General features: G+C 42.7%; 1 protein-coding gene and 1 pseudogene across 1 annotated transcript; one reads left to right on the plus strand and one right to left on the minus strand.

The window, feature by feature from the left end:
• Nucleotides 1-958: 958 nt before the first annotated feature.
• GLO1 (glyoxalase I) lies at nt 959-16,800 on the minus strand. The gene is made up of 6 exons (XM_077813613.1): nt 16,518-16,800; nt 13,254-13,336; nt 11,439-11,579; nt 8,644-8,711; nt 7,316-7,405; nt 959-2,742 (listed from the first exon to the last, which is right to left on the minus strand). The coding sequence occupies exons 1-6, from the start codon at nt 16,596-16,598 to the stop codon at nt 2,654-2,656; spliced, it is 552 nt and encodes a 183-aa protein (XP_077669739.1). The 5' UTR covers nt 16,599-16,800; the 3' UTR covers nt 959-2,653.
• LOC144262424 (platelet-activating factor acetylhydrolase-like) lies at nt 16,597-27,507 on the plus strand (annotated as a pseudogene).

The raw sequence follows: 27,507 nt of genomic DNA on the forward strand, positions 1-27,507 counted from the left end.
GAAAAGGAGTATTAAGGTGCCACAAGTACTCCTTTTCTTTTTGCGAATACAGACTAACATGGCTGCTATTCTGAAACCTATCCTTATTGTGTTACACCCTATCTTGAAGCCCCATTCTTCTGCTTTTCTCAAAACTGTTTCCATGTTGTTTCCTATGCTTGTTACACACTCAGGTCTACTCTGTCAAGACACTCCCATCATTTCAAATTCCTCCTAAAAACCTTCGGTGATGCCTACAAAATGTGAGGCAACAACTACAGGAAAACATGACAACCACCAAAACGTATTTATGCCCAAAATAACCAATGCTTCCTCTTATTGCTGTAACCCTTATCCTTTTTGGCTACATCCCATTTCAATTGTTTATTGAACACTCTCTTCCCAAAATGCATCAGCCCACTTCTAAAGTTATTTTGTGAGCTCTTCAAATCAGTGATATCTTTTTTAAGTGTGTAAAGTAGTTAGCACAATGATGGGTGCTGTAAAAAATAAAGAAAGGAGTTTCAATTAGCACAGGGGAGGGGTAGTAGGATTGTCTTTCCAAATCCTAAATACTTGTTCCCTATGTCAGAGTAATAAGTGTATGACATAAGATGAGGTTGCCTAAGATGCTTGAGCCCTAATGACTGTTTTTAAGAGTTCTCTCAGATTGCCCTTTCTGCATCTCTCAAAATTAATCTAGAGGATTTGCTTTAAACGTGAACTTCGTGGCCATTGAATTGTTTCCTGGTATAAGGATCTAAAAGTTAACCTGCATTTATTTTTGTGAATATTGTTGAGATTGAAAAGGTAGGCACAGGTACAGTAGCTTTAATAAAGGATATTTTGCTGCATTAAATTTATTACCTACCATCTTGGAATGGGTAAAAATTATTCCAGGCTATTAAAAACTGGGCACATCTATGTTAGGAGTCACATAGCAATTTGTAATAGAATAAATTCTTCCAGATCTGCTGTCTCAAGGACATGCTGTAATTTTTTTATTTTAATTATTTATTTTTGCACCAACAGGGCTTGTTCATGTTCTAACAAGATGAAGTGTAGCTTCTTTCCTCTGTTCCCCACTAGTCCCTGGACAATAATTTTCTATTAAAACTTCTAGACCCAGAAAAGTAAAAGTAATATACAAGGTTATATTTCTTAAAGTCACCATTTCATTTCATTTTTGGCTCTTCTTACTGTCTCCCACAGTAGAAAGTCACCACACATCTCTGCTTATCTCTTATACAGCCCATAGTTACCATAGTAGCAGAGAATTGTAGAGAGGGATTTTGAAAGTTTTGCAGACACTTTATTTGGAAATAAATATTTTTATCTGATGCCACAGGGCTATCCAATTTAACAGTCACATCACTCAGGGCTGTTCAGTCCCAACAGGAATTATAAAGTGCTTATAGAACGCACTAAATACCAAGATGGTTTTGTTATGGGTTTTGGGCAGGCAGGGGAACGGGACGGTAAAGTGAGTATTTCAGTGCTACTGAAACACTTTAACATGAAACTGGCTCCATGTAAGATTTATAAACTTAAAGTGTTTTCCTGTTATTTACAACTTCAGTGTAACTGCAACCACTATTTTTTAAAAGGCAGATAAAAAGTTGTCATAACAGCAGAGAGTCATGGTTTCACAAACTACTAGGATTTTAGTTAAACTCCTATATCAAATTGTAGCTTGACATAAAAGATGTTTTAAATACACTATATTTAGCAGCACCCCAGGCATTACACACAATCACAGATAAGTATATCTGCCAGCTCTCAGCCACTGAACAAGGAATCATGGCATTTTCAGCTACTCCTTAGTTGTAAGCTAATTGCTGCATAGCCCTTGATTTTTAGAATAGATGTTCAGATTCTGTGCTCTTAAGATGCCCACTCTTGAGATCACGTGACAAGTCTGCCAACCTCCTCTGCCTACTTGCAGTCAACAGTCAGAGCTGCTCAAATGCAACACAGACTGAACTCTCTCCGTTGGCCTCGATGTGGCACTGCCATTAAGTTTCTAGTCTCAAGCAGCTTGAGTACCTACAAGTTGCAACTGAAAGTCTACTGCTTACTGACATAACTAAATGTACACACAAAGGTCCCAATCCTGCTTCCATTGAAGTCCAAACGAATTTTGCCACAGACTTCAGTGTAAGCAAGATGTGGCCCAAAAGACTAGTTTAAAGTGTTTTATCCCCTCTCCAAGTTTAACAAACAAAAAACCTGTCGCAGGTGGTAGACCTACATGACGTAAGATACAGCAATCTTCCTACTCACATATCCCACCCCCAATATACCAGTTCTCAGGCTGGTTCAAACATAGCTATATTGTGCAGCCAAAATTTCACTAACTCAATCAGCCCCGAAGGGGAGAATATACTAATTTTTGCATAAATGGTGAATGTGCATGAGTGCATTTTCAGAACACAGATGGTATTATGTTCTAATTAGAAACAGGAAGCAGTGGCATCACAAAAAAGAAAACAAAAGAAGAATACAAGGGGGAATTCAAGCAAGATGAGGTTTTAACAGGATTGGTAAAGAACTATTTGTGGGTGATGTTAATTTCTGTCAGTCAAGTATATGTCTCATGAATAGTAGAGTATGTTATATGTTTTCAGCCTCCGGGAGAAGGCTTGTACCTATTGTATAGTATGTTACTTTAAAACTAGATGAGGGTCACCATGTGGTTAGGATTCAAAATTTCAATCCAGTAGCCATCAGGATCCTGAATAAATGCAAGTCCTTTCATTTTACCTACAATAAAAAGATACATATTTTCAGATATAGTTAAGAACAATCTTAATAGTCTTTAAAGATTAAGATGCATATTTTACACTGACAAGAATGACACAGATTTATGGTTTCAAGATTGCCTCGTGTCTTTGCGTGGCAGACAGAGCAGGCAGTTAAAATAATGTGTTCTAGATCATATTTCATCACCAACCCCGAGGATCCAGTTCAGACTTTTAAAGACAGTCAGGGAAGCAGTTTACATGATTAACTTGTGCTTTAGAACTATGGGACAGATAGTATTTGTGCAAGTTTGCTCATTATCATATCATACTTGACATAACTGAAGTGACACTATAACCCTGTCATGTTGTAGTTCAGCCTAACTGCAAAAGTTGGAACCAATGTTATAAAATTGCCATTTTAAAATTGCTTTTTGCTTCACTGCTATGTCATCAGAGGCCTTTTCCAACCTCCTATACAAACAATGAATGTAAAGTCCAAACACTAGCTCTTCCTGGTGGCTGTTGTATTTTTGTGCTTTTGTTTGTTAAAGCCAAAATTCAGCTCACGCTTTTTTCCCAGGCATGGCTGATCCTAGGGTTCCTCCCTGAGGACTATTCAACTCACATCTAGATTCTCCCTTCCCCACTTTCTTTCTGCCCAGGTGATGGTATTGAGTCACCTATCTCAAAGTGAACAGCACCCACTTAACCCTTTCCTAGCAGCACCAACACCTGCTAACAAGGCGGGACGCTTCAGGTAAATACTGCCAGCATGTTATGTACTTCATGATTTTTTTAAATTTAAGTTTATCAGCAAAGACGTTTAATTGCCATTTGCTTTGACAGAGAAATTGACGAACTAGAAAAAAGGTTATATGAGGTCTCCTTTCAAACTCTTGTTCTTATACTATCTATCAGGGTATTTAAAAAGTTGATTCCCAGCCTCTGCACTAGGGTCACACATACCAATGCTAGTTCCAGCGAAAGAACCATAGGGCTTCAGTTACATCACTATGTGTGATTTCAGAAGATCTCTAGCACAGGTAGAGAGGGTCTATTTCTTCCTATGGTGAACAGAAAGTGGGGGTATCACAGAGAGAATAGCGTGCTCTGTGATGTTACACTCCAATTCAGGTAGGAATCAGTGCTCCAAAAGGAGAGCCATTTTCTTCCCCTGTTGGAAAGATGCTATCATGACAAAGTTTTCATGAAAGGCAGTTACTGACAGGAGCAACTAATAGAAGACAGGGAAAGTGAGTTCTGTCTTGGAGCTGTGAGGTCCCTTCATACAGGAATAGGTTTGATAATACAGATTTTTCTTGGTTCCCTGCCAGATTTTTTTTTAAAGCTGATTATGCAATGAGATTCTCTCTCAATATAGACCCCAGAGGAATATTTTAACACTCTCTCCACTGCATGAAATATAAAAGATTATACAATTCAAAGGGGAAAAAAAATATCCCTCAATAGTCCTATTCTATACCACAATAACTAGAAGACTGCTTAGGTTAGTAATGGATAAAAACAAGTTTTCAGAGGATTTAACAGCAGTAAAAAGAAAAGAAAAAACGTAACAGAAAGAGGAATCCAGGTAATCCAATTTGGTTCAGTCTGCAGTTTTGGTTACACCAATAAGCAGACGTAGGCACCACCACTTTGCACGACGAACACTTGACAAAATTACCGGATTTAGTCACAGACATTGGGGGTGGGGAGAGTTATGTCATTCAATCATTCAACCCATAAAATAGCACACATAATTTTCCACACTGAAAAAATACAGTAACCTAGCTAGCTAATAAATAATAAATTCAACTCATAATTAATGAAAAAATGTGTGTATATAGTATGAGATTACTACATGAGAAATGAAAATGAGCTTGCTTTGGGATTTTACAAGGCACTTACATCATTTAAACACATTTGGTACCCTGAATAATAATACTACTTCTTGCAAATCACATAAATAGGGAACCCATGGTCTCCTACCCTCACCTTATTGCAAAGGCACAGGGGTTATTGCTGCCCTAGTGCTGCAGAAAACCCTATGGGAAGAAGGGGATCAATTTATACAGAGGGCTGAAGGGGGAATAGGGGGACTCCCATAGTGCATTAATTAACACTTAATAAATATATAAATACATTACAGAGATAAGAACCTGGAGTGACAGGCTTAACTTTATGACAAGCTCCAGAGAAAGAAGACCCAGAGAGATTAATGGTAGGGGGAATCCTAGGGAGGCCAAAGGGGCTGATAGAGGGAGCGGACAGAACAAGGGTAGAGACAGAGTTACTGCTGGGTTGATCCAGGTCTTCTGGATCTCCCCTGTGGGTGGAAACACTGATAAATATCACTATAGGAGGGAACAATAGAATGGAATGCCCAGAAGAACAAATAACTTGAGGACAATTTCCTGAGGGGATCCTTACTCTTGCAGAGCTTTTCTAGCTCAGATATTTAAGCCTTGTCTACACTGCCACTTATAGCGCAGAAACTTTCTTCGCTCAGGGGTGTGAAATAACTGTAAAGTGCTGAAAAGTGGCAGTGTAGACACTGCTACAATGTTGGGAGCTGTGCTCCCAGCACTGGTAGCTATTCCCCTCGTGGAGGTGGTTTTATTACAGCGCTGGGAGAGCATTAACGTCGGCTGTGTAGACATTCCCACATAGGGTGGTTTGGCCCACAGAAATAAAAATCTGCACATCTTCCATGTGTTTTTAGACCAATGGAGGGAAAAAAAAACAAAAAAAAACCAGTGACCACAATTCAAGTGTCTTTTAAAATTGCCGATGAAACTGAGTTAACAAAATAAATGAGGTTATAAACAAGAAAATATACTTCAAGTGAAAAAACTATAAATGGACTTCTTGGCAACGAAATTGTAAGTTTTCTTACAGGAAAAGCCACAAACTGTCTGGAAAGGAAGAGCAGATTGAATTACTTGCCTCAGTGAAGTTAAATTCTCAAACAGAGAATTGTTGTGCCTGTGATGACGACAACCAACCGGGGCTTGCTCACCTGCGGCTTCCCCTCGGAGGTGCGGCCAGGCAGGTCTGCCTCTGCAACTCAGGCACAGCTCCCATTGGCCACTATGGCCAATAGGCTGGGAGCCTCCCAGCCAATGGGCTTGCGGGGGGGGGGGGCAAAAGGGGAGATTGTAGGGAGCTCGGGAGCAGGGGGCAGGAGAGCTGTCTCTGGGAGGTACAAAGGGGGGGTCTCAGGGTTGTGTGGGTCTCTGTGGGGTGGGGGAGGAGTGATGGAGGGAGCCAGCTGCAGCCCGGGTCTGCTCTGCCGGGGGGGAGGCGGAGTGTGTTGCTTTCGCCCATCCAGGAAGTCCCCTCTGTACTCAGTGCCAGCCCCGGGGTGCCCATTGCTGCTCCTTCCCCCACCCAGACTCCATTTGTCTGTCCCCACAACCCCCCAGATATTATATATGTGTGTGTGAGAAAGAGAGACAGACAGACAGACTGCTGCTGCTTTCTCTCTCTCTCTCTCTCTCTCTGCCCAGGGGCCAGGGCTGAGCTGCTGCCTGCGGCTCTCCCTTGCCCTCCTTTCTGTGGAGGCGCAGCCAGGCAGCTCTGGGAGCCAGGGAGGGGGACGCAGGCAGTGTGAGCTGCCCTGCCTCTGCAGAGACTCTCTTTCAGAGTCATTACAATCCACTTCCCCTGCAAGGCTGCTGTTGGAGGAAGATCAGACCCAACTCCAGGTACCTCCCCTGGCTGCAGGAAGCGCCAGGGCTACTGTCTTCCGAGCCCAGCTCGGAAGGCAACACAGAAGTGACTGTGGAAATCTCGCAACCCCCCTACAACAACGTTATGACCCCCTTTTGGGTTGGAACCCTCACGGTTACATCACCATGAAATTTCAGATGTAAACACCTAAAACCATGAAATTGACTATTATAAAAATCCTATGACCGTGAAATTGATCAAAATGGACCATGAATTTGGTAGGGCCCTAATTATCTAGAATTGATACAGCAGAAAGTAACCAGAATGATACAACGAGTAAAGTTTTTTATTTAAAAAGAGGACAGAGATAGCACATTTGTATCCTTTGGAAGAAAAGACAATCAAGAGGGGACTGTTAGCGTTGCAATGTATGACAAGTTGCGGAACCTTCCCAATTTTGATGGATAGATTATTTCGTTAGGCTTTTAGGATGTTAAAATGAAACAACACAGATGTTACATGTGAATTTGGCACATAGGACAAACGTTCCCCAATCATAGGATTGCTGCCATATGAAATTCTATATGGAATAGAAGAGATAACACAACACGGTCAATTGAAGTAGCAACAAAAGTGCACAAACTTTAGCCATAGATAGCTGACCAGATTTCCAGAAGTTACTCTGGGGCAGGCCAAATATAAGTTTTTCCTAGTGTGTAAAAGAGAGAAACTTTGATTGGCTCTAGCAAAACCTGAGGATGATGAATGAATTCAAGAAGTCACAGCAGCTATTAAAAACCCATATCACCTAACCTCCTCCCCTAATAATACATGAAAGAAAGATGAAGTCACAGTTTACTAGGGAAAAAAAATCATCAAGAATCAAATCATATTGATAAGATGACTTGGTGAAGACTTACCATCATCTGGTCTCTTCACAAATTTCACTCCCAGCTCTTCAAACCTCTTACAAGCTGCAGCTACATCAGGGACTGCAATTCCAATGTGACCTGTGCAACAGAGTAAGCAGAGGCAGAATACACAGTGCATAAATGAGCAAAAATTACAACAAATGGATTGTTGTTACAGTACCAAAATATGACAAGCACTTTACCCTATGCAAAGAGCTTCCAAGTTAGCTCATCTAAAATGCATCTTAATGTGTTAAAATAATTTACTCAAGGAAAGCCCTGTTTTAGTTTCTGGAAAAAAAAAAAATCTATTAAGGGTACTATCATTTTTGGCATTTTTATCTTCTCCCAGTAACCTAGCTGTTTCATAGGGTCTCAAAAGTTAAAACGTTTTGCAGAATACTCTAGTGACACAGTGATATACACAATAGAATCAGAGTTGAAGAAAAATGAAATTGAAAGGTAAAGGCAAAAGTGTTCATAAAAAACAGTAAGTCCAAGTATCAGGAAGTTTTCTGTATTTACAAAATAGGGTAAGAATTTAAACACTAATATTGTGTTTATAAAGGCAAGTACACTAATCACTTGTTCCCAGGTTCAGGGATCAGTTCAGAAACTTCAAATATCAAATTAAATAGTCTAGTCTAAAAAATGTATGTGATAAATCATACCAGTGACCTTTCAGACATTCAGAATATCCAGTCACAGAATTCCTCTGCACGTCAGGGCCAAATTTTGCTCTCACCCATATATCTGAGCGAAACTCAATCTTATATTTTAAAAAATTGAATGTTCTTCTAATTACACACAAAGTTCCAACCAAGATCCAAGTTCATGTTCTTTAGCTAAGTCTCAACACTGGGAGCAACCAGAGATAAAATATTATTTTTACTATGTTAAAATGTCTATCAGAAACAATGATAAAATTGACTCTTAAAGCAAGTGTATGTACAAACTACAACTGTGGCTTATTATTCTTAAGACAATATATTTACCCACAAGTTCTTATTCCTAATTTTCAAGGGTCTGTATATCGGAAAAACAGAGGTAAAAGTCCAGATTTCAAAATCTCTTCAAGTCTCCAAAATGAGTACTTTTTACTTAAACTAATCCACAATGCGAAGTCACTTCATCCACATAACTGTACAATAAAAATGCTATTAGTGTACAGTTATCATAACGAAGTAGTAGAACTGTTCCAATAACCTGTACACTTAACTTATGGCTCTATTTTACATATGAACATTTTCTCAATTCAATGGTCTAACGACTTAGAGACAATCAGACACTGAAAAGAAGAAAAATGACTGCAGTGCGTAACTTTCTCTAAAACATACCAAATCCCCGAGGATCTGAATTGCCATTGTGGTAAGACTGATTCTCATCATTTTCAGTGCCCCAATTACTATGAGAGAAAGGGAAAAACATAATTAATATAAAAGGAAGAGCAGCATGCTGTTTAAAAAAAAATTCTGAGAAGAATCAAAGAATATTTAGAAATATATGGCATTACTCACAGCCAAGAGTGCATTATAGTCTAGATCCCTACAGTTCAGGGACAGCTGTCCTCATTCATAGAATAATGCCTATCAGAACATTCTCCCAAAGTTACAGCATTTAGATACTACAGAAATGGATTAATTCAAAATGCATCTATAGATGGAACTCTGAATGCAATTTCCCCGTGTTTGGAATTTGAACATTGTTTGCAGAAGGATAACTTATATTTCCATGTTCTCATTGTGATAATTTAAAATGTTCTCTTTTGCCTCATCTACAAGCCACTTTACACCGCCGCAACTTTCTCGTACAGGGGTGTGAAAAAACACCTCCTCAGCACTGCAAGTTTCAGCGCTGTAAAGTGGCAGTATAGACAGTGCACTAGCCTTGGGAGCTGTGCTCCCAGCGCTATTCCCCTCATGGAGGTGGGGTGTTTTTTTTTTCGTTTAGTTTAAAAAAAAAACAAAAACAAAAAAAAACAGAAAACAAAAACCAGAGCTCTCTCCCAGTGCTGATGCCCCGACTGCACAGCCATGTTAAAGCGCTGCCACGGCAGCACTTCAGCATTGCTAGTGAAGACATACCCTAAGATAATTTTTTTTGGAGTTTGTGCAATATATGGACTCACACATAGAAACTAAAAATTTTATTAAAGTTAATGTTTAAAATCAAATTTACACAAGTTAAGGGGGAAGGTACTGTACATCTGGGGTCGGGCTTGGGTTATGGGGGATTGCAAGTATCGGTTACAAGGTTCACGAGGTACAAACATATCACATAAATCCAGATTGGGGTGTGGGAGTTTTTAAAAGCGTCAGTGGATAAATGGGCTGGGGTACGCCACCCATGGAATGTATTAAGAGTCCAAATCAGTACTGGTGTAGAGAATAAGTACATGGGTGGGGTACATCCCTTGATTGATTTCCCTGGTTGGCATTCATGGTTACTCAACCTGGTACTGGTGGTGTCCTGTGACGTGTTCTGTGTAGATGTCTCTGGACCACTACACTCATATCAAATAGTATTATATTAATTACGGTTGTGCCTGAAGACTCCAATCAGAGTTGGGGCCCCATTATATTAAAGTCTGACCAAACACACATTAAGAAACAGATCCTGTACCAAAGAGCTAAACAGTCATAATAGGCAATTCAACAGATGGAAATGGAGAAACAATAATATAAGAGGTCATACAATTATTCAGCTCTCATTTGCAAATCTTGTGGCTTAATACAAATATAAGCTGTAGGATGTTTTATAAGTGTTAACCTTTCACTAATTTTCATTCTATTTCTTCTGGCTCATTGAAACTGAATTCCTGACTGCTTCCTATTACTGAATTTCCCATCTTTCATTGTTATTAGACAACACTCCTGCCAAGAACACTTAAATATATTAAATCCCTTTGCCCTGCCCTCTCTCCACCATTCAACCATAGGGTACCCTCAGCCACTTTTCCAGAGTCATTACAATCCACTCTCCCAGAATAAAATCCCTTCCCTAGCACATGTTTGCAAATTGTTAATGATGTCATAGGTTGGCAGTAACAGTTCTGGGACTTTGAAGGTGTATTCCCTGCACTAGGAGGCAGGCAGACTGAGCCAAGCTTGCTTCCCCACTACTGCTGTGGCTCTAGCTGTGTCTGGATTCTGCTCCTCTCAAGGATTCAGGCTCAACTCTGGAAGGGTTGGGATGGGGCTCTAACCTCATATAGATTAGGAAGAGGGGGTGTTGCAGGGGTCAGCTCTCAGCTATTCACTGGGTGTGGAGGGAAGAGGGACCTGAAATAGCACAACGGGGGAGTACAAATTTGTTTTATTGAGTTTGTGTACTGGTCTATTTGGGAGGTTCTCTATGTCTCTACATAAGTTATCATAGCACCTATCATTACCAGCTGTCAAAACATTTAGGATACATTTTATTTCCATGTCAAAACACATGGTGGCACACTGACAAAATAGTTAGTCATTCTGTGTAACAATTGAGACTTCAAGCAAATTTCTCCCATCGCTGTAGTATTACATGATAAAGTGACATTAAAAGAGCCACATGCACTCAAAAAACAAAGACAAAATAATTTTACGTCCCTCTTCTATACCACTTTTAATCCATCAGTCTCAAAGTACTCTATACAGTGAAAGCTTAAATAGACTTTTCTAAGGTCACACAGTGAGTTAATAGCAGTGCTGGGGATAGAATCCAGATTGGACTCCCAACTGTATCCTCAGTCCAGTACACCACAACCGCCTCATAGCTGTTCTCTAAAATTCCTTTTCTAGTACACTGGACCCCTTCATCTTCCTTTTCACTGCTCTCCCTTAATTAACGTTTTCCTCAGGAAGCAGTTTCCCCCTCCTTTATGCTATGTTGGGGCTAGTGAATATTGAGAAAAAGCACAGTTCTACTTGTTCAGGTATCCAGCATCCATCTACTTGTCATTTCCAGCATCCAAGCCATACTTTTATGATGATATAAAAGAGGAAGTATTTTTCCACATTACGTTAATTGTACACAACCATGATCAGATAAAACAAAATACAATAATATAACCTAGTGCAAAGCACACAGTTGTAACTAATATCCATTAAATATAAGCAGAAGTGAACTGTAAAAAGCTGGAGTTAACACTTACTGTGTTAGTTCAAGTGTAGCCTTTCTAGAGAAAGTCCAAGCTGTTCTCTCTTTTGTATCTTTTGGGATATCATTTTTATCTTCATAAGCCAAAAAATAAAGTGAAAATTTCATAGTGGGAAAGTCACATTTTTGGAGCAATCTAAAAGGCAACAATTTTAAAAACAAGAGAGTCATAATTGATGGCATTTTTAAAGCGGCAACTAGACTGCAAGTCAACTAAAAAAAAAAATACCACAACAAACAAACAAACCACCACCCACTTTCTCCCTTTAGAGAATTATGACTATTCTCTTCCCTGCCCTCCTACAGCCCCACAAAGGTGGTTCAGTTTTCAAATATATGTCATGGAAATATTCTTGAGAGCTATATTCATGAACACGTTTGGAAAATAATCAATTAAAAAAAAACAACTTATGAACCTCTGAAAACTAGTAACTGTAGGTACACTAGAATAAAAATCTCAAGTCTGAGACTGGTATTCAATGCCTTGTGCATGAGAGTTTCCATAAGGGTGCTTATGTCCATCTTCCTTATTTATTTTTTTCACCGAAGACTTAACAGGCAATAAACTAGTAAGAGTATTTATTTTTTAAAACTCAATACAATTAATCTGTTGAACTCATTGCCACAAGATATCACTGAGGCCAGTGCATAGCAGAATTAAAAAAAAAAGAAAAAAAAAACCCACACCCAACAATAACATACATTTAGATGGATGAGAACGTTCACACTTACATTAGACAGGATAGAAAGATAGAAAAACAACAGGATACAGAACCTTCATATTTCATGGAACAAGCCAGCTGCTAGATGCCTTGGGTTAGGAAAGCCTGCCCATAAAGGAAGCTTTGTTTCTTTATTGGCAGTTACAGATATTCATGCACAGTCCTCTGAGGTATTTGGTATTAGCTATTGTCAGACACAGAATACTGTACTAGGTATAGACTACTAGTCTAATCTGGTATGGCATTTCCTGTGAAAATCCATTAGCTTCAAGAAAATAAATCAAGGTTTGTACTCAGAGAATCCATAATCAATTTTATTTGCCTTCCAGCAATAAAGATGTTTTAATGTCTCACTTTTCATACAATACAAAAAAAGCAGTATAGGAAATACCTGACTCAGTATGCCTGTTCACGTCTGTAATTCAATCTTTTTCAGCCAACACTAAATCTCCTCCAAGGAGACATAGGTCACTCAGACTAATATATACTCTGTTTCAATCACTTCTCACTAAGTAACAAATACAGTTTATATGAAATAGCTCAGTCAGAGATATTCATTAACTTCTCATTTCTGATTAAACCCACTGCTTCTTGAACCTTTCACTCGTGAAAATATTTGGAAAATATTTTCCTTATTAACTTTAGATGGTGCTTTTTCATAGGTCAGAATGTTTCAGATCTGCCAGAACTTTGTTTCAGGGCCCTTCTGCTGTGCTTGATGTTTGAAATGAATTTTAAGCACAAACAAAATGCCACTGCAGGGCACTAGCCTCCCAGCAACATTCCCCACATGAGTGGGCTGGGATGCCTACCACCTTCTGGGGCAAACACCTAAGAGCCGAGAACACTAGAAAGCTAGGGCAGACAGAGCAGCCCTAGAAATCTTTTAATAGTCCTAAGACTTCAGCTTCTTGTTTATCCTTCAATTAAGTCAGAGTATCGTGCTTAGGACAGAATTTTATTACTAAGAAAATTACTGCAATATCACAATTTCTGTATGATTATTTAACTGCAGCATCAGAGAGGAGAAAGCCTGTAAGCTTAAAATATATTTAAGACAAACCTTATCTCATGCAATTTTTACTCACGTCATTCCAAGAACTCTTGTATAAAAATCCAGTGACTTCTTAGGATCTTTTATTCGTAACATTGTCTGCTGCAACAGAAAATCCTAGAGAAAAATTATAGTAGTTATGCTACTCAGGAAAGCATATTAAGATGCCAATACAAATACATGAAGTTGGGCTTTTATTGTGAATCAATAATTTAGAAGGATATTGTCAAGATCAGTAGGACCAAAAAGTTATAAACATAAATACATACATGGTATGTCTATAAGTCTATTGCCCTGACCCTGCAAACACCTACAGGGCCTACATAATTATTGATAAAAGATATTAGTCTGTAAAGTGCTTTGCAAATTTACAGTACTGTGCAAAGTAATTGCAAAACGAAAAGGAGTACTTGTGGCACCTTAGAGACTAACCAATTTATTTGAGCATAAGCTTTCGTGAGCTACAGCTCACTTCATCGGATGCATACTGTGGAAAGTGTAGAAGATTTTTTTATACACACAAAGCATTAAAAAATACCTCCCCCCACCTCACTCTCCTGCTATTACCAGCAGGAGAGTGGGGTGGGGGGAGGTATTTTTTCATGCTTTGTGTGTATAAAAAGATCTTCTACACTTTCCACAGTATGCATCCGATGAAGTGAGCTGTAGCTCACGAAAGCTTATGCTCAAATAAATTGGTTAGTCTCTAAGGTGCCACTAGTACTCCTTTTCTTCTGGTGTATACCGACTAACACGGCTGTTACTCTGAAACCTGCGAAGTAATTGTTTTCCCTCACCAATGATAAATGCTTTGGTATTTTGTTACTTAAATTAAAAACCAAAAAAGCTAACATACTTTATCTTTGTTTCCATCCCTTTACACATAGTTACTCCATTTGAACCACTCTTGGGGGGCTCAAACTACACCTCTAGATGTATACCTCTTTAAACAGAACATAAGGACAGAAGGGACCATCAGATCATCTAGTATGACCACCTTTATATCACAGGCCATTAAATTTCACCCCGATAATCCTATATTATGCTCTAAAACAGGGATGGGCAAACTATGGCCTGCAGGCCGGATCCAGCCGTCAGGGCTCTGGATCTGGCCCGCAGGATTGCCACCCCTGTGGCACCACCGGAAGGCACCACATCCCTCCAGGAGCAGGGGGGAGAGAGGAAAGGGGCAGAGCGCTCCGTGCGCTGCCCTCGCCTATAGGCACCACCCCCTGCCCTCGCCTATAGGCACCGCCCCCCCATTGGCTGGGAAAGGGGAACCGCAGCCAATGGGAGCTTACGGGCAGGTACCCACAGGTGAGGGCAGTGCGCGGAACCCTCTCCCCTCCCCCAACCCCGCTTTCCCCAGGGGCCGCAGGGACATGGTGCCAGCCGCTTCCAGGAGCAGCACGTAGCCAGGGCGGGCAGACAGGCAGGGAGCCTACCCTGGCCCCGGTACACGCTACTGCCACCCTGGAGCCCACACCCCAAACGCCTCCTGCACCACAGCCCCCTGCCGTGAACCCCCTGCCGCACCCCAACCCCCTGCCCTGAGCCCCCTGCCACACCCCTACCCCCTGCCCTGAGCCCCCTCGTACACCCTGCACTCCTCCTCCATCCAAATCCCTTGCCCTGAGCCTCTTCCTGTACACTGCACCAACTCCAACACCCCAAACCCCTGCCCCAGCCCTACATTCATGGTCCTGCATGCCATTTTCCCACCCAGGTGTGGCCCTCGGGCCAAAAAATTTGCCTACCCCCGCCCTAAGACTTCAGTTAGACCAAAGCATTTCAGTCCACAAGAGATTTAACTGTTGCATGCCCCAGACATACAACACGAGAGGCTAAGGTACCACCAGTGCCTAAAGCCCTTGCAATAGCACAGAATTGATTAGGTGAGATATGCTCAGATGATCCCACCAGATGAACCATGACCCATTCTACAGAGGAAGGGGGAGGGGGTGGAACCCCAAACCAAGTACCTGCCAATCTGACCTGGGAGAAAATTTCCTCCTGACCCCAAATCTTGTGATTCTCTGTACCACTTCAGTGGCCTGGTACATTTTATCCCGTTGTCTCTCCAACTGGGACCAATCTCTGATGCTTCAGGGAAAGGTGGCAAAGGGGATCAAAAATCCTTCCTGATCTCTGCAGATGACCACTCAAAGCTCTGAAGCATGAGCTTTAATGTCTGGATAACATAGCAATACCCAGATCCTGCATTTTTCTGTCTCCCTCGGACTCCGTTCTTGCCTCTTAATGCTACTGAGTAGATTGCTTCTTTTTTTTTCCTCTCAATTTCTTCTAATTTGCCAATGCTTTATTTTAAATGTGTTGTCATCAGGCCACAGGGAAATTTCAGTTATTTTGTGGCCATAAGAATTCACTTTTTGATGTAAAATGGAAACAGTCCTCGGGAGTCTAGCCCTAACAAATAATTTACAAGATAAAATTCCATATCAAGAATGGTTCAAATATTATTGCATAGTCCCCTCCAAAACAAGGCAATCATGTAAAACTAGTCTATGGAGTTTTCTCCAGCCAATCCTTTTTCAGAATAAAAGATCCTGTAAAGTACTGTGCTAAACTGCAACAAAGATCTAAAAAGGAGTTTGTCTTAACTTTTACTCAAGGTCCCCCCGCCCCCCCGTGATTCAAATGCAGCACACTAAGAATATTTGAGCCTTTCTACATCTGATCCTGTTGCTTTGCTATCAGAACTGATTTATTATTATTATTGGCTGCAATTATAAGCTTTAAAATGGGAAGCCGATCCTTTCCGCACTGTCCTTGAGATAAGAAAAGTGACAGGGACCCATGTCTAAAAAGAGAAAGAAAAAAAAAGTAAAAAAAAAAAAAAGTAAAATCGGATAGATTTTTCTGTCAAATGGCTCCGATCCAGCCCCCGAAAAAAGTTTACACCAGCCTTGTTAAACGCAGTGAGTTATCAAGGATCGAAGAGTCCCTCTAACAGTGTGCGGGAGACGCCGTCCAACTGTATGCAGACTTAGTTACTCAACTACAGAGAAATCCAGGTGAGAGGGGAAACCACCATTGGGGCTGCATAAGGAGATCCTCCCCTTGCCCCATTAGGTAAGGGCGCCACAGGAATCTGCACTCTCTGCACTCTCCCGCTGCTCCCTTGAGCGTCTCAGAGGCCAGACTCCCTGTCTCGCTCACTGCACGTTCCCCACTCCCCCTATCACTTCACCCTCCTCGTCACCACGTTCTTCCTAATCCCCTATCTCCCCAGATTGCCTCTTTCATCAGCAGCTTCCTCCCCCAGTCCCCCGCTTACCTTGGTACTGGGATCCGGGTTGGAGCAGACGTGGTAGGCTGCTTCGTCGCTGAGGCCGCTGAGCTCCGGCTGTTCCGACATGTTGGAATTAGAATTGCTGAGCAAGGACTCGGGGCGATTAAGAAACGTATCTGTTACTACAAACACAAAGCACGGGGCGTTTTCTCATCAGCAGCCTCTACCAGAGTAAGAAACAGAGGAGCGTCCCAGCCAGTCACTGCAACCATTGCAAATTAGGCACGTCAGGATGATGTAATATTTCCATCAGGGTTGTCTCTGACTCTCTCTTACTACAATTCCCAGCATGCAATGTTTAATTTGCGATTAAACCACCTGAATCAGTCCACTTAAACAAAACAGCAAGTCCCACCTTTCAGTGCTTCGTAGTCGTGTAGCTAATACCGAACCGGGATATGCAATGCTACACTGAATAGAGTCTATTTATATATTGCACAATACATATGTGGAAGAGCTGCACAACCTTTATGGCAGAAGAGAAAGTGAAATCAAGATATTTGTCACTGTCCAAAATACCAAGGAGCGAGAGAAAGATATGTCCTCAAACTGTCAGATAGCATCGGGGTTAGCAACGTGTCCGTACACAGACACAAGTGTCCGTGATAAAAATTTTGAGGTCCATGGTAATTTTTCAAAAAATTTAATGACTGAATGATATAACCCCTTCCAATGTCCGTCACTAAGTATTGTAATTTTGTCAAGTGTATCGCACAACATGGTGGTGCTGAGCCCTGGATACTATAAATGATTGTCTATCTAATAAGGAAGAAATCAGTCTATATTTAATTCAGGGAGAAAGACAGCAATTTTCATGTGGTCCTCCCTGTTAAATGCTTCAGCAGGACCAATACCATCAATGTGGCCACTGAATGCCACTCAAGCACCTCGCAGTCTAAAAAGCAAGAAGTATCTAAAGCAACTCGGGGAGGAAAGAGAGCATATGAAGCATTATGCTATTTAGTGACCTACCACCAAATAAGAATTGGACAATACTACAAAAGTGACACATGATACAAAATTCCAAGCAATAATGCAAGACCCTTTTCCAGGAAAGCGTTTTGTGTGTTCTATCTGTCTCTGAAAGGCAACTCTCAGATTTCTTTTCACACATCAGTTGGCTGCCCAGATAGCGAGTGTGAAAAATCGGGACGGGGTGGGGAGTAACAGGAGCCTATATCAGAAAAAGCCCCAAATATCAGGACTGTCCCTATAAAATCAGGACATCTGGTCACCCTACATGTCAGTGCCTGTATATAATAGCTTGTTATGACAATAAACATTTGATTTGGAAACGATAGATTCCAGCATGATGGAACATAGTCTAGCCTAGAATTTGTGACTGGAGTTACCACTGTTGTTAGTTGTCCAACACAACAAACTTGTTTCTCATTAAATAATAAACTTGAGGAATTATGATTTATCAGCATATCAAGATGCAACATAAATTGTTGTTCTAAAATGTCATCATATTGAGTCAAAATGTCATCACATATCTGAAAAGGATATTTCATGGAATCTGAAAATGGTTAAAAATAGGACAAAGTAGGTTGCATTTTAGAACTCTATGAATAATATTTAACCTATGGGAACTGCTAGTTTTGTCTTGCCATAGATTGTGGATTTGGGAGAAGGTAAATATTAATGAAGTGAAGAGAAAGTAGAGAGAAACAACCACAACTTTTTTTCTCAAACTGATAGAGAACAAAAGGAAAGCCAAATATTGCACTAGCAGGTAGAACAAAGGCATACTGAAAATCAGTTGAAATTAGAAATGTTGCTCCCTTAACAAACAAACAAACAAACAAAACAAAAAACAGATTACCATATATCTTCCTGCAAAATATTGTAACAGAACAATTAAAGCTCACAGAGTGTAAATTTGTAATGTATGTATATTTTTATTGCAGAAGTTTCCAAGTCACAAGAGAGCTACCATCCAGTGGTACAATCCTTTTACTGTATGAGTGTTACAGAATATATGCAGAGCATGAAGAAAAATTACAATCTTTATATAACACAAAGTTTGAATATCACTTAAAAATATCCTCATTTCGTCCTGCATATGAACGTAGGCCCCAAACCTGCAAACACTCATGCATGAGCTTAACTTTACTATCATGAAAAATTCCTCTGACTTATATGGGACTATTCAGGGTAGTAAAGTTAAGCATGTGTGTAAGCATTTGCTGGACTGGGGTTGCAGAGTATAGTTCATCTGTCTTATCTTGTTATTAAATAAGTGGGAGGAATGGCCCTGCTTCCTTGCCTTTCCTAATTATTGGCAATGCAAAGAATATTATTCAAAACAGATAAGTGAATTAAAAAAAAATAAGGCCATAAGAGCAAAATTGAAAGACAAAATAATTTGTTATGATACAGGTTGCAAATATATATAAATTAAAGAGGAAAAATAAAATGAAACTGTATTAAAAAATTTGAAACCTAGGAAATGTCAAGTTGAGGCAAAATTTAAAAAACAAACAGATACAAAAATTGGAAAGTACTGTTAACGTATTCCAAGCATTCCACGTTGTGTATTAGATGGGTACCATATTTCCCTACTTTGCTTTAGATAGTTGCCCTGTTTCTCTGACAGGCTTTAGTGGGTGTGCTAGACAGAGGCCATTCTGTGCAGGTGTGCCAGAAAGAGGCAAGAGCAGCAGGAACTTTGTCTCTACTGTCTAGTATACTTGCATAGGGGACAGCCTTAATGTGGCTGCCACCACTTCAGAAACTGGGCATGTCTATACTGCCACGCAGTCCAGTGTATGAATAGCAGTGTGCACCAAAGTGCTGTACTATAACTCGCCCCATGTGGATAATGTGGGCATGAGCTGAAAGATCCCTAGTTCACTATATGGTGCTGCTTGCACAGATTTTATTGCAGGTGTGAAGCCCTAGTTTCTTTCCTTGACTGCTATATGAAGCAAAGGAAACTAAAATATGATTAAAATAGGAAAAAGTGATTTAAATCCACAAAAACTGACTGGGGACTCATGAGCAAGCATGGTACTTGAAAGTACTTTTGACTAATATTTTAAAATTGATTTCAAGTTGACAATGGTCCTTTAATGTTGTTTAGGGACCACTGTTTGACTTCAGGCTTGGGACAAAATGTATGGCTATAGTTAGAATATTTTTGATTTATTTATTAAGCACTGTTACCTTTGATATTCGTACATCACTTTCTGATCTTTGGGTAGGAGGTAGTCCATAAATATTCTTATTTTAAATTATTGTTTTTGGGCCAGACCAGGCCTTAGAGGGCATATGGAGAGGATGGACCCTACATAATTAAAGGATACTAGGAATGCGAGGGTGCGGTGGTGCTGCACTAAAAAATTGCAGGCAGAGGAACTATATGATTAAAGCTTACTGCCCTGATTCTGCTTCCTTCCAAAAGTTAGGGAAAGGATCTCTGCAAACCTCTCTATACAAGAGCTGTGAGTGGGGTCTAAAGAAGAAGCATGTTGTGTATGATTTTGCCTGGGGATATAGCTCATACCACATGCCCTATTCCCTCTGTGGGCAGAAACACTAAACAGGGAGAGACTGTGGAGTATAGTAGGTCACAATACAGGAAAGCAGTAATGCTGCCTTTGCAATGGCTGTGAAAGTTGCACCTGAGCATTTACCCCTTGGGCAGAATTTGGTCCATCAAATGTGCACATTTCTGGTGGTTAATTAAAGAGGGATCATTCAACTTGACAACAGAACAAGTCAGAAAATCGGTTGGCTAATGAAACCTGGCCCTGGGCACATGCAACAGGGGATCTAACCCTGAGACAGTGGAGCACCTACAGGCACAGCAGGAGTTTTCCTCATGGGAAGAGAGGGCTTCTAAGGCTACAGGGGCCATGGTTAGGGAGCAAGTTAGGGGGACGGACAGTGACCTGGCTGGCGCGGAGTTGTGGGAAGGGGTCAGTGGCAGAAAATGAGCGTTCAGAGACCAGGTACCAGGCCTTAGTGCGGCAAGTTAGGGCGCTGTGGATCGCCAAGCGGGGTGGCATCAGAGACAGCAGAGCAGCCGCACGCGCCTGCAGCGTGGCTCCCACCCCCCACGTTGGGCCGGGCCGCGCGAAGACTGCTTGGCTGGCTCGCGCGCCAACGATTCTCTCCATAACGGTCTGGTCAGCGGTTGCGACCTCCCCACCCCCTTCCATGTACCCTTCCGCAGCGCTGTCTAGTCCCGGCGCTCGAGCCTGGGAGCAGCGACGGCATCTTCGGGTTTCGGAAGGTGGAGGGATCCGACGGAACTCATTTCTCTCTCGTCTTGGGAGGGAAACCGTCGGCGCTTGGCTGAGCAGGTGAGTGTCCCGTTTCTCTCAAGAGGTCCGGCAAGCTGCTCGGTACAGGGCCGAGCCAGGTCAGTGAAGGGGGTGGCCTGCGATGGGGGAGGAGAGGCCGTCACCCACCTGCTCCTCCAGAAGGAGGCGCAAGAGACCGGACACCTCCTGAAAGCAAAAGGAGAGAAAGTTAAGAGCCAGACATACCCTCCCTCCAGAAACCGGCCACTCTCAGTGCCCGGCCCCGGAGGGAGCGTGTGAGACCGACAGCGGGAGGCCGCAAGAGACGCCGTTGTCTGTACGCATCACACCCAAACACAGAGTCCGGTCTGGGCGTGGTGGACGAGGCTGAGGCGCCCGCCCGCTTCTAATATTTGGGCTAGGCAGCAAAGCCAACCGTTTTCCCCGGGGAAGGCGGAGAGCGCTTCCGCTCCCCTCAGGAGGTGGGGAAAACTAAAGAGAGCCCAACCGAGCTGCAGGGATGAGGGAAAAGGGAGACCCCGACTCCCCCATTGACGGGAGGGGGCCTCCAAGGGGCGGGGAGGAGAGAAACCATCGCATTCGTCTCCGTCGCAATAGAGGGGCCGCCACTCCCTCTAGTTTTAAGGTAGGGAGGGAGTGGATGAAATCCTGTCTCCATTGAAGTCGTCAGGGTTTTGCCACTGACGTCAGTTGGCCAAGATTTCACCAACTTCCCCAGCCCTGTGGGGAGGGAGGCGCACTAACGCCCTGAATCTAGAGGGAGAGAGAGACTTACCGAAACAGCCGTAGAGAAAGAGAGCAACTGAGAGTCGTACAATTACCCCAGCCACCACTGGAGGTGGAAAAAAAGAGAGACTGATGCCTTCCAGCCCCTGAAAGTGGGGAGGGGGAGATGAAGAGCCTGACTCCAACCTCAGTAAGAGACGGCAAAGGTGGCTTTTTTGCCATATTAGCACTTCAGGGTTTTGGAGTCTGCTAGTGGTTGGTTTGGCCACTTACATATACCAGGTCTGGTCTATTTGATATTCAGGCTGCAACAGACCCCCAAGTAACTGCTTGGCAGCCCAGAATATCAAGAGAACTGATGCTATATCTCTTCCTCCCTCCTCTGACACATCCCTGTGCCAGATGCTGCAAGACTGTGCATGTCCTGGGTGTTGCAATTCGTGGGTGGAAAGACCTGGCATTATAGCATAAAAGGAAGAAACAAAGTTCAGGATTGGAGTCAGACTCCCCACTGTCATGGAAAAGAAATCCTGACCCCCTACTCCCTAAGGAAGAGGCCATCCTGTGATCCCTAAGAAAGAGACTGACTCTAACCCCTGAAGAAGGAAGAGCATGATTGCACCTATCCCTTGCTCCAGGCAGCATAGGCAGGGCATATACTGACACCCACCCTCAGGGGAGAGGAAGTAAAAATTTCCATGCAGGGGTGCTGGAACAATTTTTTTAGGGGGGGTGCTGAAAGTCATTGTACAAACTGTGCATCCTGTAAATGATGGAAGCCGTGCATCGGGTTGCTATTATTACTTCAAGCCAGGAGGTGTTCCATCCCCAGCACCTCCAGTTGCAGCACCCCTACTTCCACTTAGACCCTGTATGTAGTGAGCACACCCATGACCCTGTAGTGAAAGAGATATAAATACTCCCCTTCAGGAATAAGGGGAGATAGATCTACCTTCCGGATTCTAGGGTGTAGACAGACTGACCAATCTCAACCCTAGCCTCAAAGAGAAAGAGGGATACTGATGACCCTGGCATTAGGGACAGACAGTGAGACAGTTGCAGGAAGAGAGACAAAAATGTGGCTCTGTGCTCCTTCCTCCTAGCTCAGGAAAGCAATGAACAGGAGTGACCATCTCCCCTGCACCCTGTTGGGGGTGGGGAGAGATCCATCAATCTCTCCCATCTATAGGAGAAAAGAGATCAAATGAGGTTACCCTCCAGTCCTTGCCCAAGTCAGAGAGAGACTGCCGCTCCTCCTCCCTAATATAAGGGGTGGAGGAGGTAGATAGATACTTCGGCTCTTGGAAGTGGGATGGGGAAGAAAGTGAGAGCGTGTGTATAAGAGACCAAAGAGTTGATCTGGACCTCAGTGAGAGAGTGACTGATCCTTTGGTTCCAAGGGGACTGATGAGGGAGACTAACCCCCTCCTACACATCTGGGCACTAGGGAAGACACTATCTGAGATCTTCAGCTTCATGGGGAGGGGCTAGAGAGAGAAATAAACTAGCCAGTCCATTCGAGTGGCAGGTTCAGGTGAGAAAGATTTAACTCTTATCCAACGACCAGCCTTACACCGAGAAAGATCACTGATCCATTCCCCTCAGATACAGATGAGGTGTACTCCCATCGTTAGATGTGGGAAAGATTGAAATGGATACATTATCTGAAACATAAGGATAAAGATTGGGTGTGGGGCAGGGAGCTGAACTATAATCATGGGGTTAGGACTTCTCCCTTCTGATTTTTCTGCATCAGGATTTTTTTTTCAAGAAAGGAAAACAGCTTTGGTTCCGGAGGAGGTGATTGTATGTTAGATTCCATAGAACCTCTCAAGGACTGCTGTGTCAAGATCTTTATTTTCAAATTACTCTCTGTACAATGGCATTCTTCAGAAGTTTTTTCTACTTTCTAAAGCCCCCATCACTACAGTATTTAAATGCATCACAATCTTTATTTTGTCACAGCTGCACCTGTATTCCCCTTCTGTTGTCCCTCCAGGGTCAACCACTTTAGGTTCCAGCCGTTACCTCTCTTGCATAGAGACCTGTAGCTCTCCTCTTCCTGAGTGGGGTTTTTCCAGGCTGCATACTTCCCTGTTTACACTGATATCCTCAGCAAGCCAGACTGCCTAAACAGGCCGGTGTCTGTGCCTTGCTTTGCTAAGGCTACAAACAGCTGTAATTGCCAACAGTCACAAGTTACCACACAGCTCTTCGTAAGCAAGCACATTTGTTCTTAAGATAAAAGCATCACAGAGAAAATACATTAAACAATAAAAAACGTACAAAGATGCTCATAAAACTTACCAGAGATCATCACTGCCCCCCAGCTCCAACATGGGCTTTGGTAGGAGCCAGTCCTTCAAACCTCACCAAGCATTCTTTCTATGGTCAGTTGCAGCTCAGAACTAGTCTACCCCCCTGAGGAACAGATAAGTCATTCCTTTGTACAGCTTGGGCCTTTGATTTTGAAACTGGGAACAGGTAATTAGCAGACAGTGATCCTCTCCTCAGGGCATAGCTTCAGAAGGCTGGGTTTTTGCATAACCTGAGGTAAGGAATTTGCAGTATTCATGTCCCTCTAGAGCAGTGTTTCCCAAACTTTAACAGCCGGCGAAACCCTTTCACTAAATTGTGAAACCTCATGAACCTCCTCCTAAAAATGAATATTTCCAGGGATTTAAGTTTAAATTTCCTCTGCACTTCACACACTGTGGGGCTCCTGCTGCTGGACCCCGTTGAGCTTGGGCTGCAGGTCCTGCTGACTGCTGGAGCTCGGGGTGCCAGCCCCAACTGCCCAGGCCCGCTCTCCCTGGGGTTCAGGCTGCCGGCTCCCCCACTGATGGGGGCAGGGCTCAGGCTGTCAGCCCCAACTGCCCGGCCCCGCTCTCTCTGGGGCTCGGGCTGTCTGCCCTGCAATTGGGTCCCACCTGCTGCCTCCAATGCCTGGGGTCCTCTGGCCACCATTAGTGAAATTTTTCTGGCGAACCCCCTGTAATGTTCTGTGAACCCCTAGGGCTTTGCGAACCCCAGTTTGGGAACCACTGCTCCAGAGATTCCCCAGGCAAACCACTGGTTACTGTTTGAGCAAAAAGTCCATTCTCATCTGGCACATTTTCAGTTTAGTACCTTGAAGCTTATAACACTTCCCAGGGTTCACATCACATCTCCTTTCTAGAAAGAGGGGACATACAGTCCTGGCCCACAATAACACATAGTTTTTGCCTTTAATACAGTTCTTGCCAAAGAAACTTAATACAATAAATTTATTCAAAGTTATTGTGGGGAATTGCAATGTTTGTCACATCTATCCCTCAACACCCTTGTGAGCTGGGGGTTGTGATGGTGCCTCCCATAAGGCTTTATGGAAATATACTTATGAATGTATATATGACATAACTAGAATGTGTTTTATGCTACATATGCCACGTAACGTATCTCTGTAAAGGGTATGATCTACTGAATCTATTAATCCTATTTGTGTGCATGTATTATTTTTGTATTCAAAGTTATGAATATTAGCTGCATACTTCTTTGATTCTGAGTAGGTTTTAGTGAAGCAGTTGGTCAGCTTCCTGAGAAGACTATTCTCAATAAGTGTCCAACCAAGAAGCCCTTAAGCCAACAATGAACTTGGAGACACCAATCCACATCTGGGGTTTCCCAGGAATGTGGCTTGGCTGGTAAGGAGCTCAGTCATGCATAGACATGTGACTTGCCCAGGTGACTCTAAAACTCCATTTTGTAGCTGGACTTCACATAGGAGAGAGGAGGGGGGTCTCCACCCATAAGAGAAAGTCTATTTAAACCCCTGGGAGACCCTTCCATTTTGTCTTCAGCTGGCTAAAGAAAGGGCCTCTCCACCCTCAAAGATACCCGAAAGAAACTGGAACAAAGAACAGTAACTACAGGGGGTGTGAGTGATTGCTGGACCCAGACTAGAAGGAGATTAGTCTGTAAAGGGAAGCTTACTGGAACTGGTGAGGTTTTTATCTGTATTCAGTTTGATTAGACATAGACTTGCATGTTTTATTTTATTTTGCTTGGTAATTCACTTTTTTCTGTCTGTTACTACCACTTAGAGTGTATCAAAGCTCTTGACCTTATTCTTGATATTATTTCTGGAAAACATGTTGTCAAGGTTCCTCCCCCACTCTGAACTCTAGGGTACAGATGTGGGGACCTGCATGAAAAACCTCCTAAGCTTATCTTTACCAGCTTAGGTCAAAAACTTCCCCAAGGTACAAAATATTTCCCCCGTTGTCCTTGGACTGGCCGCTGCCACCACCAAACTAATACTGGTTACTGGGGAAGAGCTGTTTGGACGCGTCCTTCCCCCCAAAAATACTTCCCAAAACCTTGCACCCCACTTCCTGGACAAGGTTTGGTAAAAAGCCTCACCAATTTGCCTAGGTGACTACAGACCCAGACCCTTGGATCTTAAGAACAATGAACAATCTTCCCAACACTTGCACCCCCCCCTTTCCTGGGAAATGTTGGATAAAAAGCCTCACCAATTTGCATAGGTGACCACAGACCCAAACCCTTGGATCTGAGAACAATGAAAAAGCATTCAGTTTTCTTACAAGAAGACTTTTAATAAAAATAGAAGTAAATAGAAATAAAGAAATCCCCCCTGTAAACTCAGGATGGTAGATATCTTACAGGGTAATTAGATTCAAAAACATAGAGAACCCCTCTAGGCAAAACCTTAAGTTACAAAAAAGATACACAGACAGAAATAGTTATTCTATTCAGCACAATTCTTTTCTCAGCCATTTAAAGAAATCATAATCTAACACATACCTAGCTAGATTACTTACTAAAAGTTCTAAGACTCCATTCCTGGTCTATCCCTGGCAAAGACCCAGCATACAGACTGACACAGACCCTTTGTTTCTCTCCCTCCTCCCAGCTTTTGAAAGTATCTTGTCTCCTCATTGGTCATTTTGGTCAGGTGCCAGCGAGGTTACCTTTAGCTTCTTAACCCTTTACAGGTGAGAGGAGCTTTCCCCTGGCCAGGAGGGATTTCAAAGGGTTTTACCCTTCCCTTTATATTTATGACACATGTAGTGAATGTTCTACCTTTAAACTTTGATTGGACTGTCTTAAAGGGTTCTATTGATAGTGACAGAATAGCTGTGGTGGGACACTCTTTTGGTGCTGCCACAGCCATTGAGGCTCTTAGCAAAGAAGCTAGATTCAAGTGTGGCATTGGCCTGGATGCATGGATGCTTCCTCTAGATCAGTGGTTCTCAAAGTCGGTCCGCCGCTTGTTCAGGGAAAGCCCCGGCACGCCGGACTGGTTTGTTTACCTACCGTGTCCGCAGGTTCAGCTGATCGCGGCTCCCACTGGCCGCGGTTCACCGCTCCAGGCCAATGGGGGCTGCGGGAAGGGTGGCCAGCACGTCCCTTGACCCGCACCAATTCCCGCAGCCCCCATTGGCCTGGAGTGGTGAACCGGAGCCGGTGGGAGCCGCGATCGGCCAAACCTGCAGATGCGGCAGGTAAACAAACCTGTCTGGTGCGCCAGGGGCTTTCCCTGAACAAGCAGCGGACCAGCTTTGAGAACCACTGCTCTAGGTGATGAAGTTTATGCCAAGGTCCACCAGCCATTGTTGTTTATCAACTCAGAAAAATTCCAGTAGGCTTCAAATGTTCTAAAGATGAAGAAACTTTACTCCACTGGCACAGAAAGAAAAATGATCGCTATCAAGGGATCAGTACATCAGAGTTTTCCAGATTTTACCTTCCTGGTTGGTACCTTTGTTGGAAAGATTTTCAAATTAAAGGGAGAAATAGACCCAAATATAGCTATAGATATAAGCAACAAAACTTCATTGGCCTTCTTGCAGAAACATTTAGGTCTGGAGAAAGGTTTTGATCAGTGGGACGCTCTCGTAGATGGCGAAGGTCATAATGTCATTCCCGGAATCAACATTGATCTACCCTCAACTCGGCCTGAATCACTAGAATGA

The sequence above is a fragment of the Eretmochelys imbricata genome, chromosome 3, assembly GCF_965152235.1.
Source record: "Eretmochelys imbricata isolate rEreImb1 chromosome 3, rEreImb1.hap1, whole genome shotgun sequence".
Lineage (NCBI taxonomy): Eukaryota > Metazoa > Chordata > Testudines > Cheloniidae > Eretmochelys > Eretmochelys imbricata.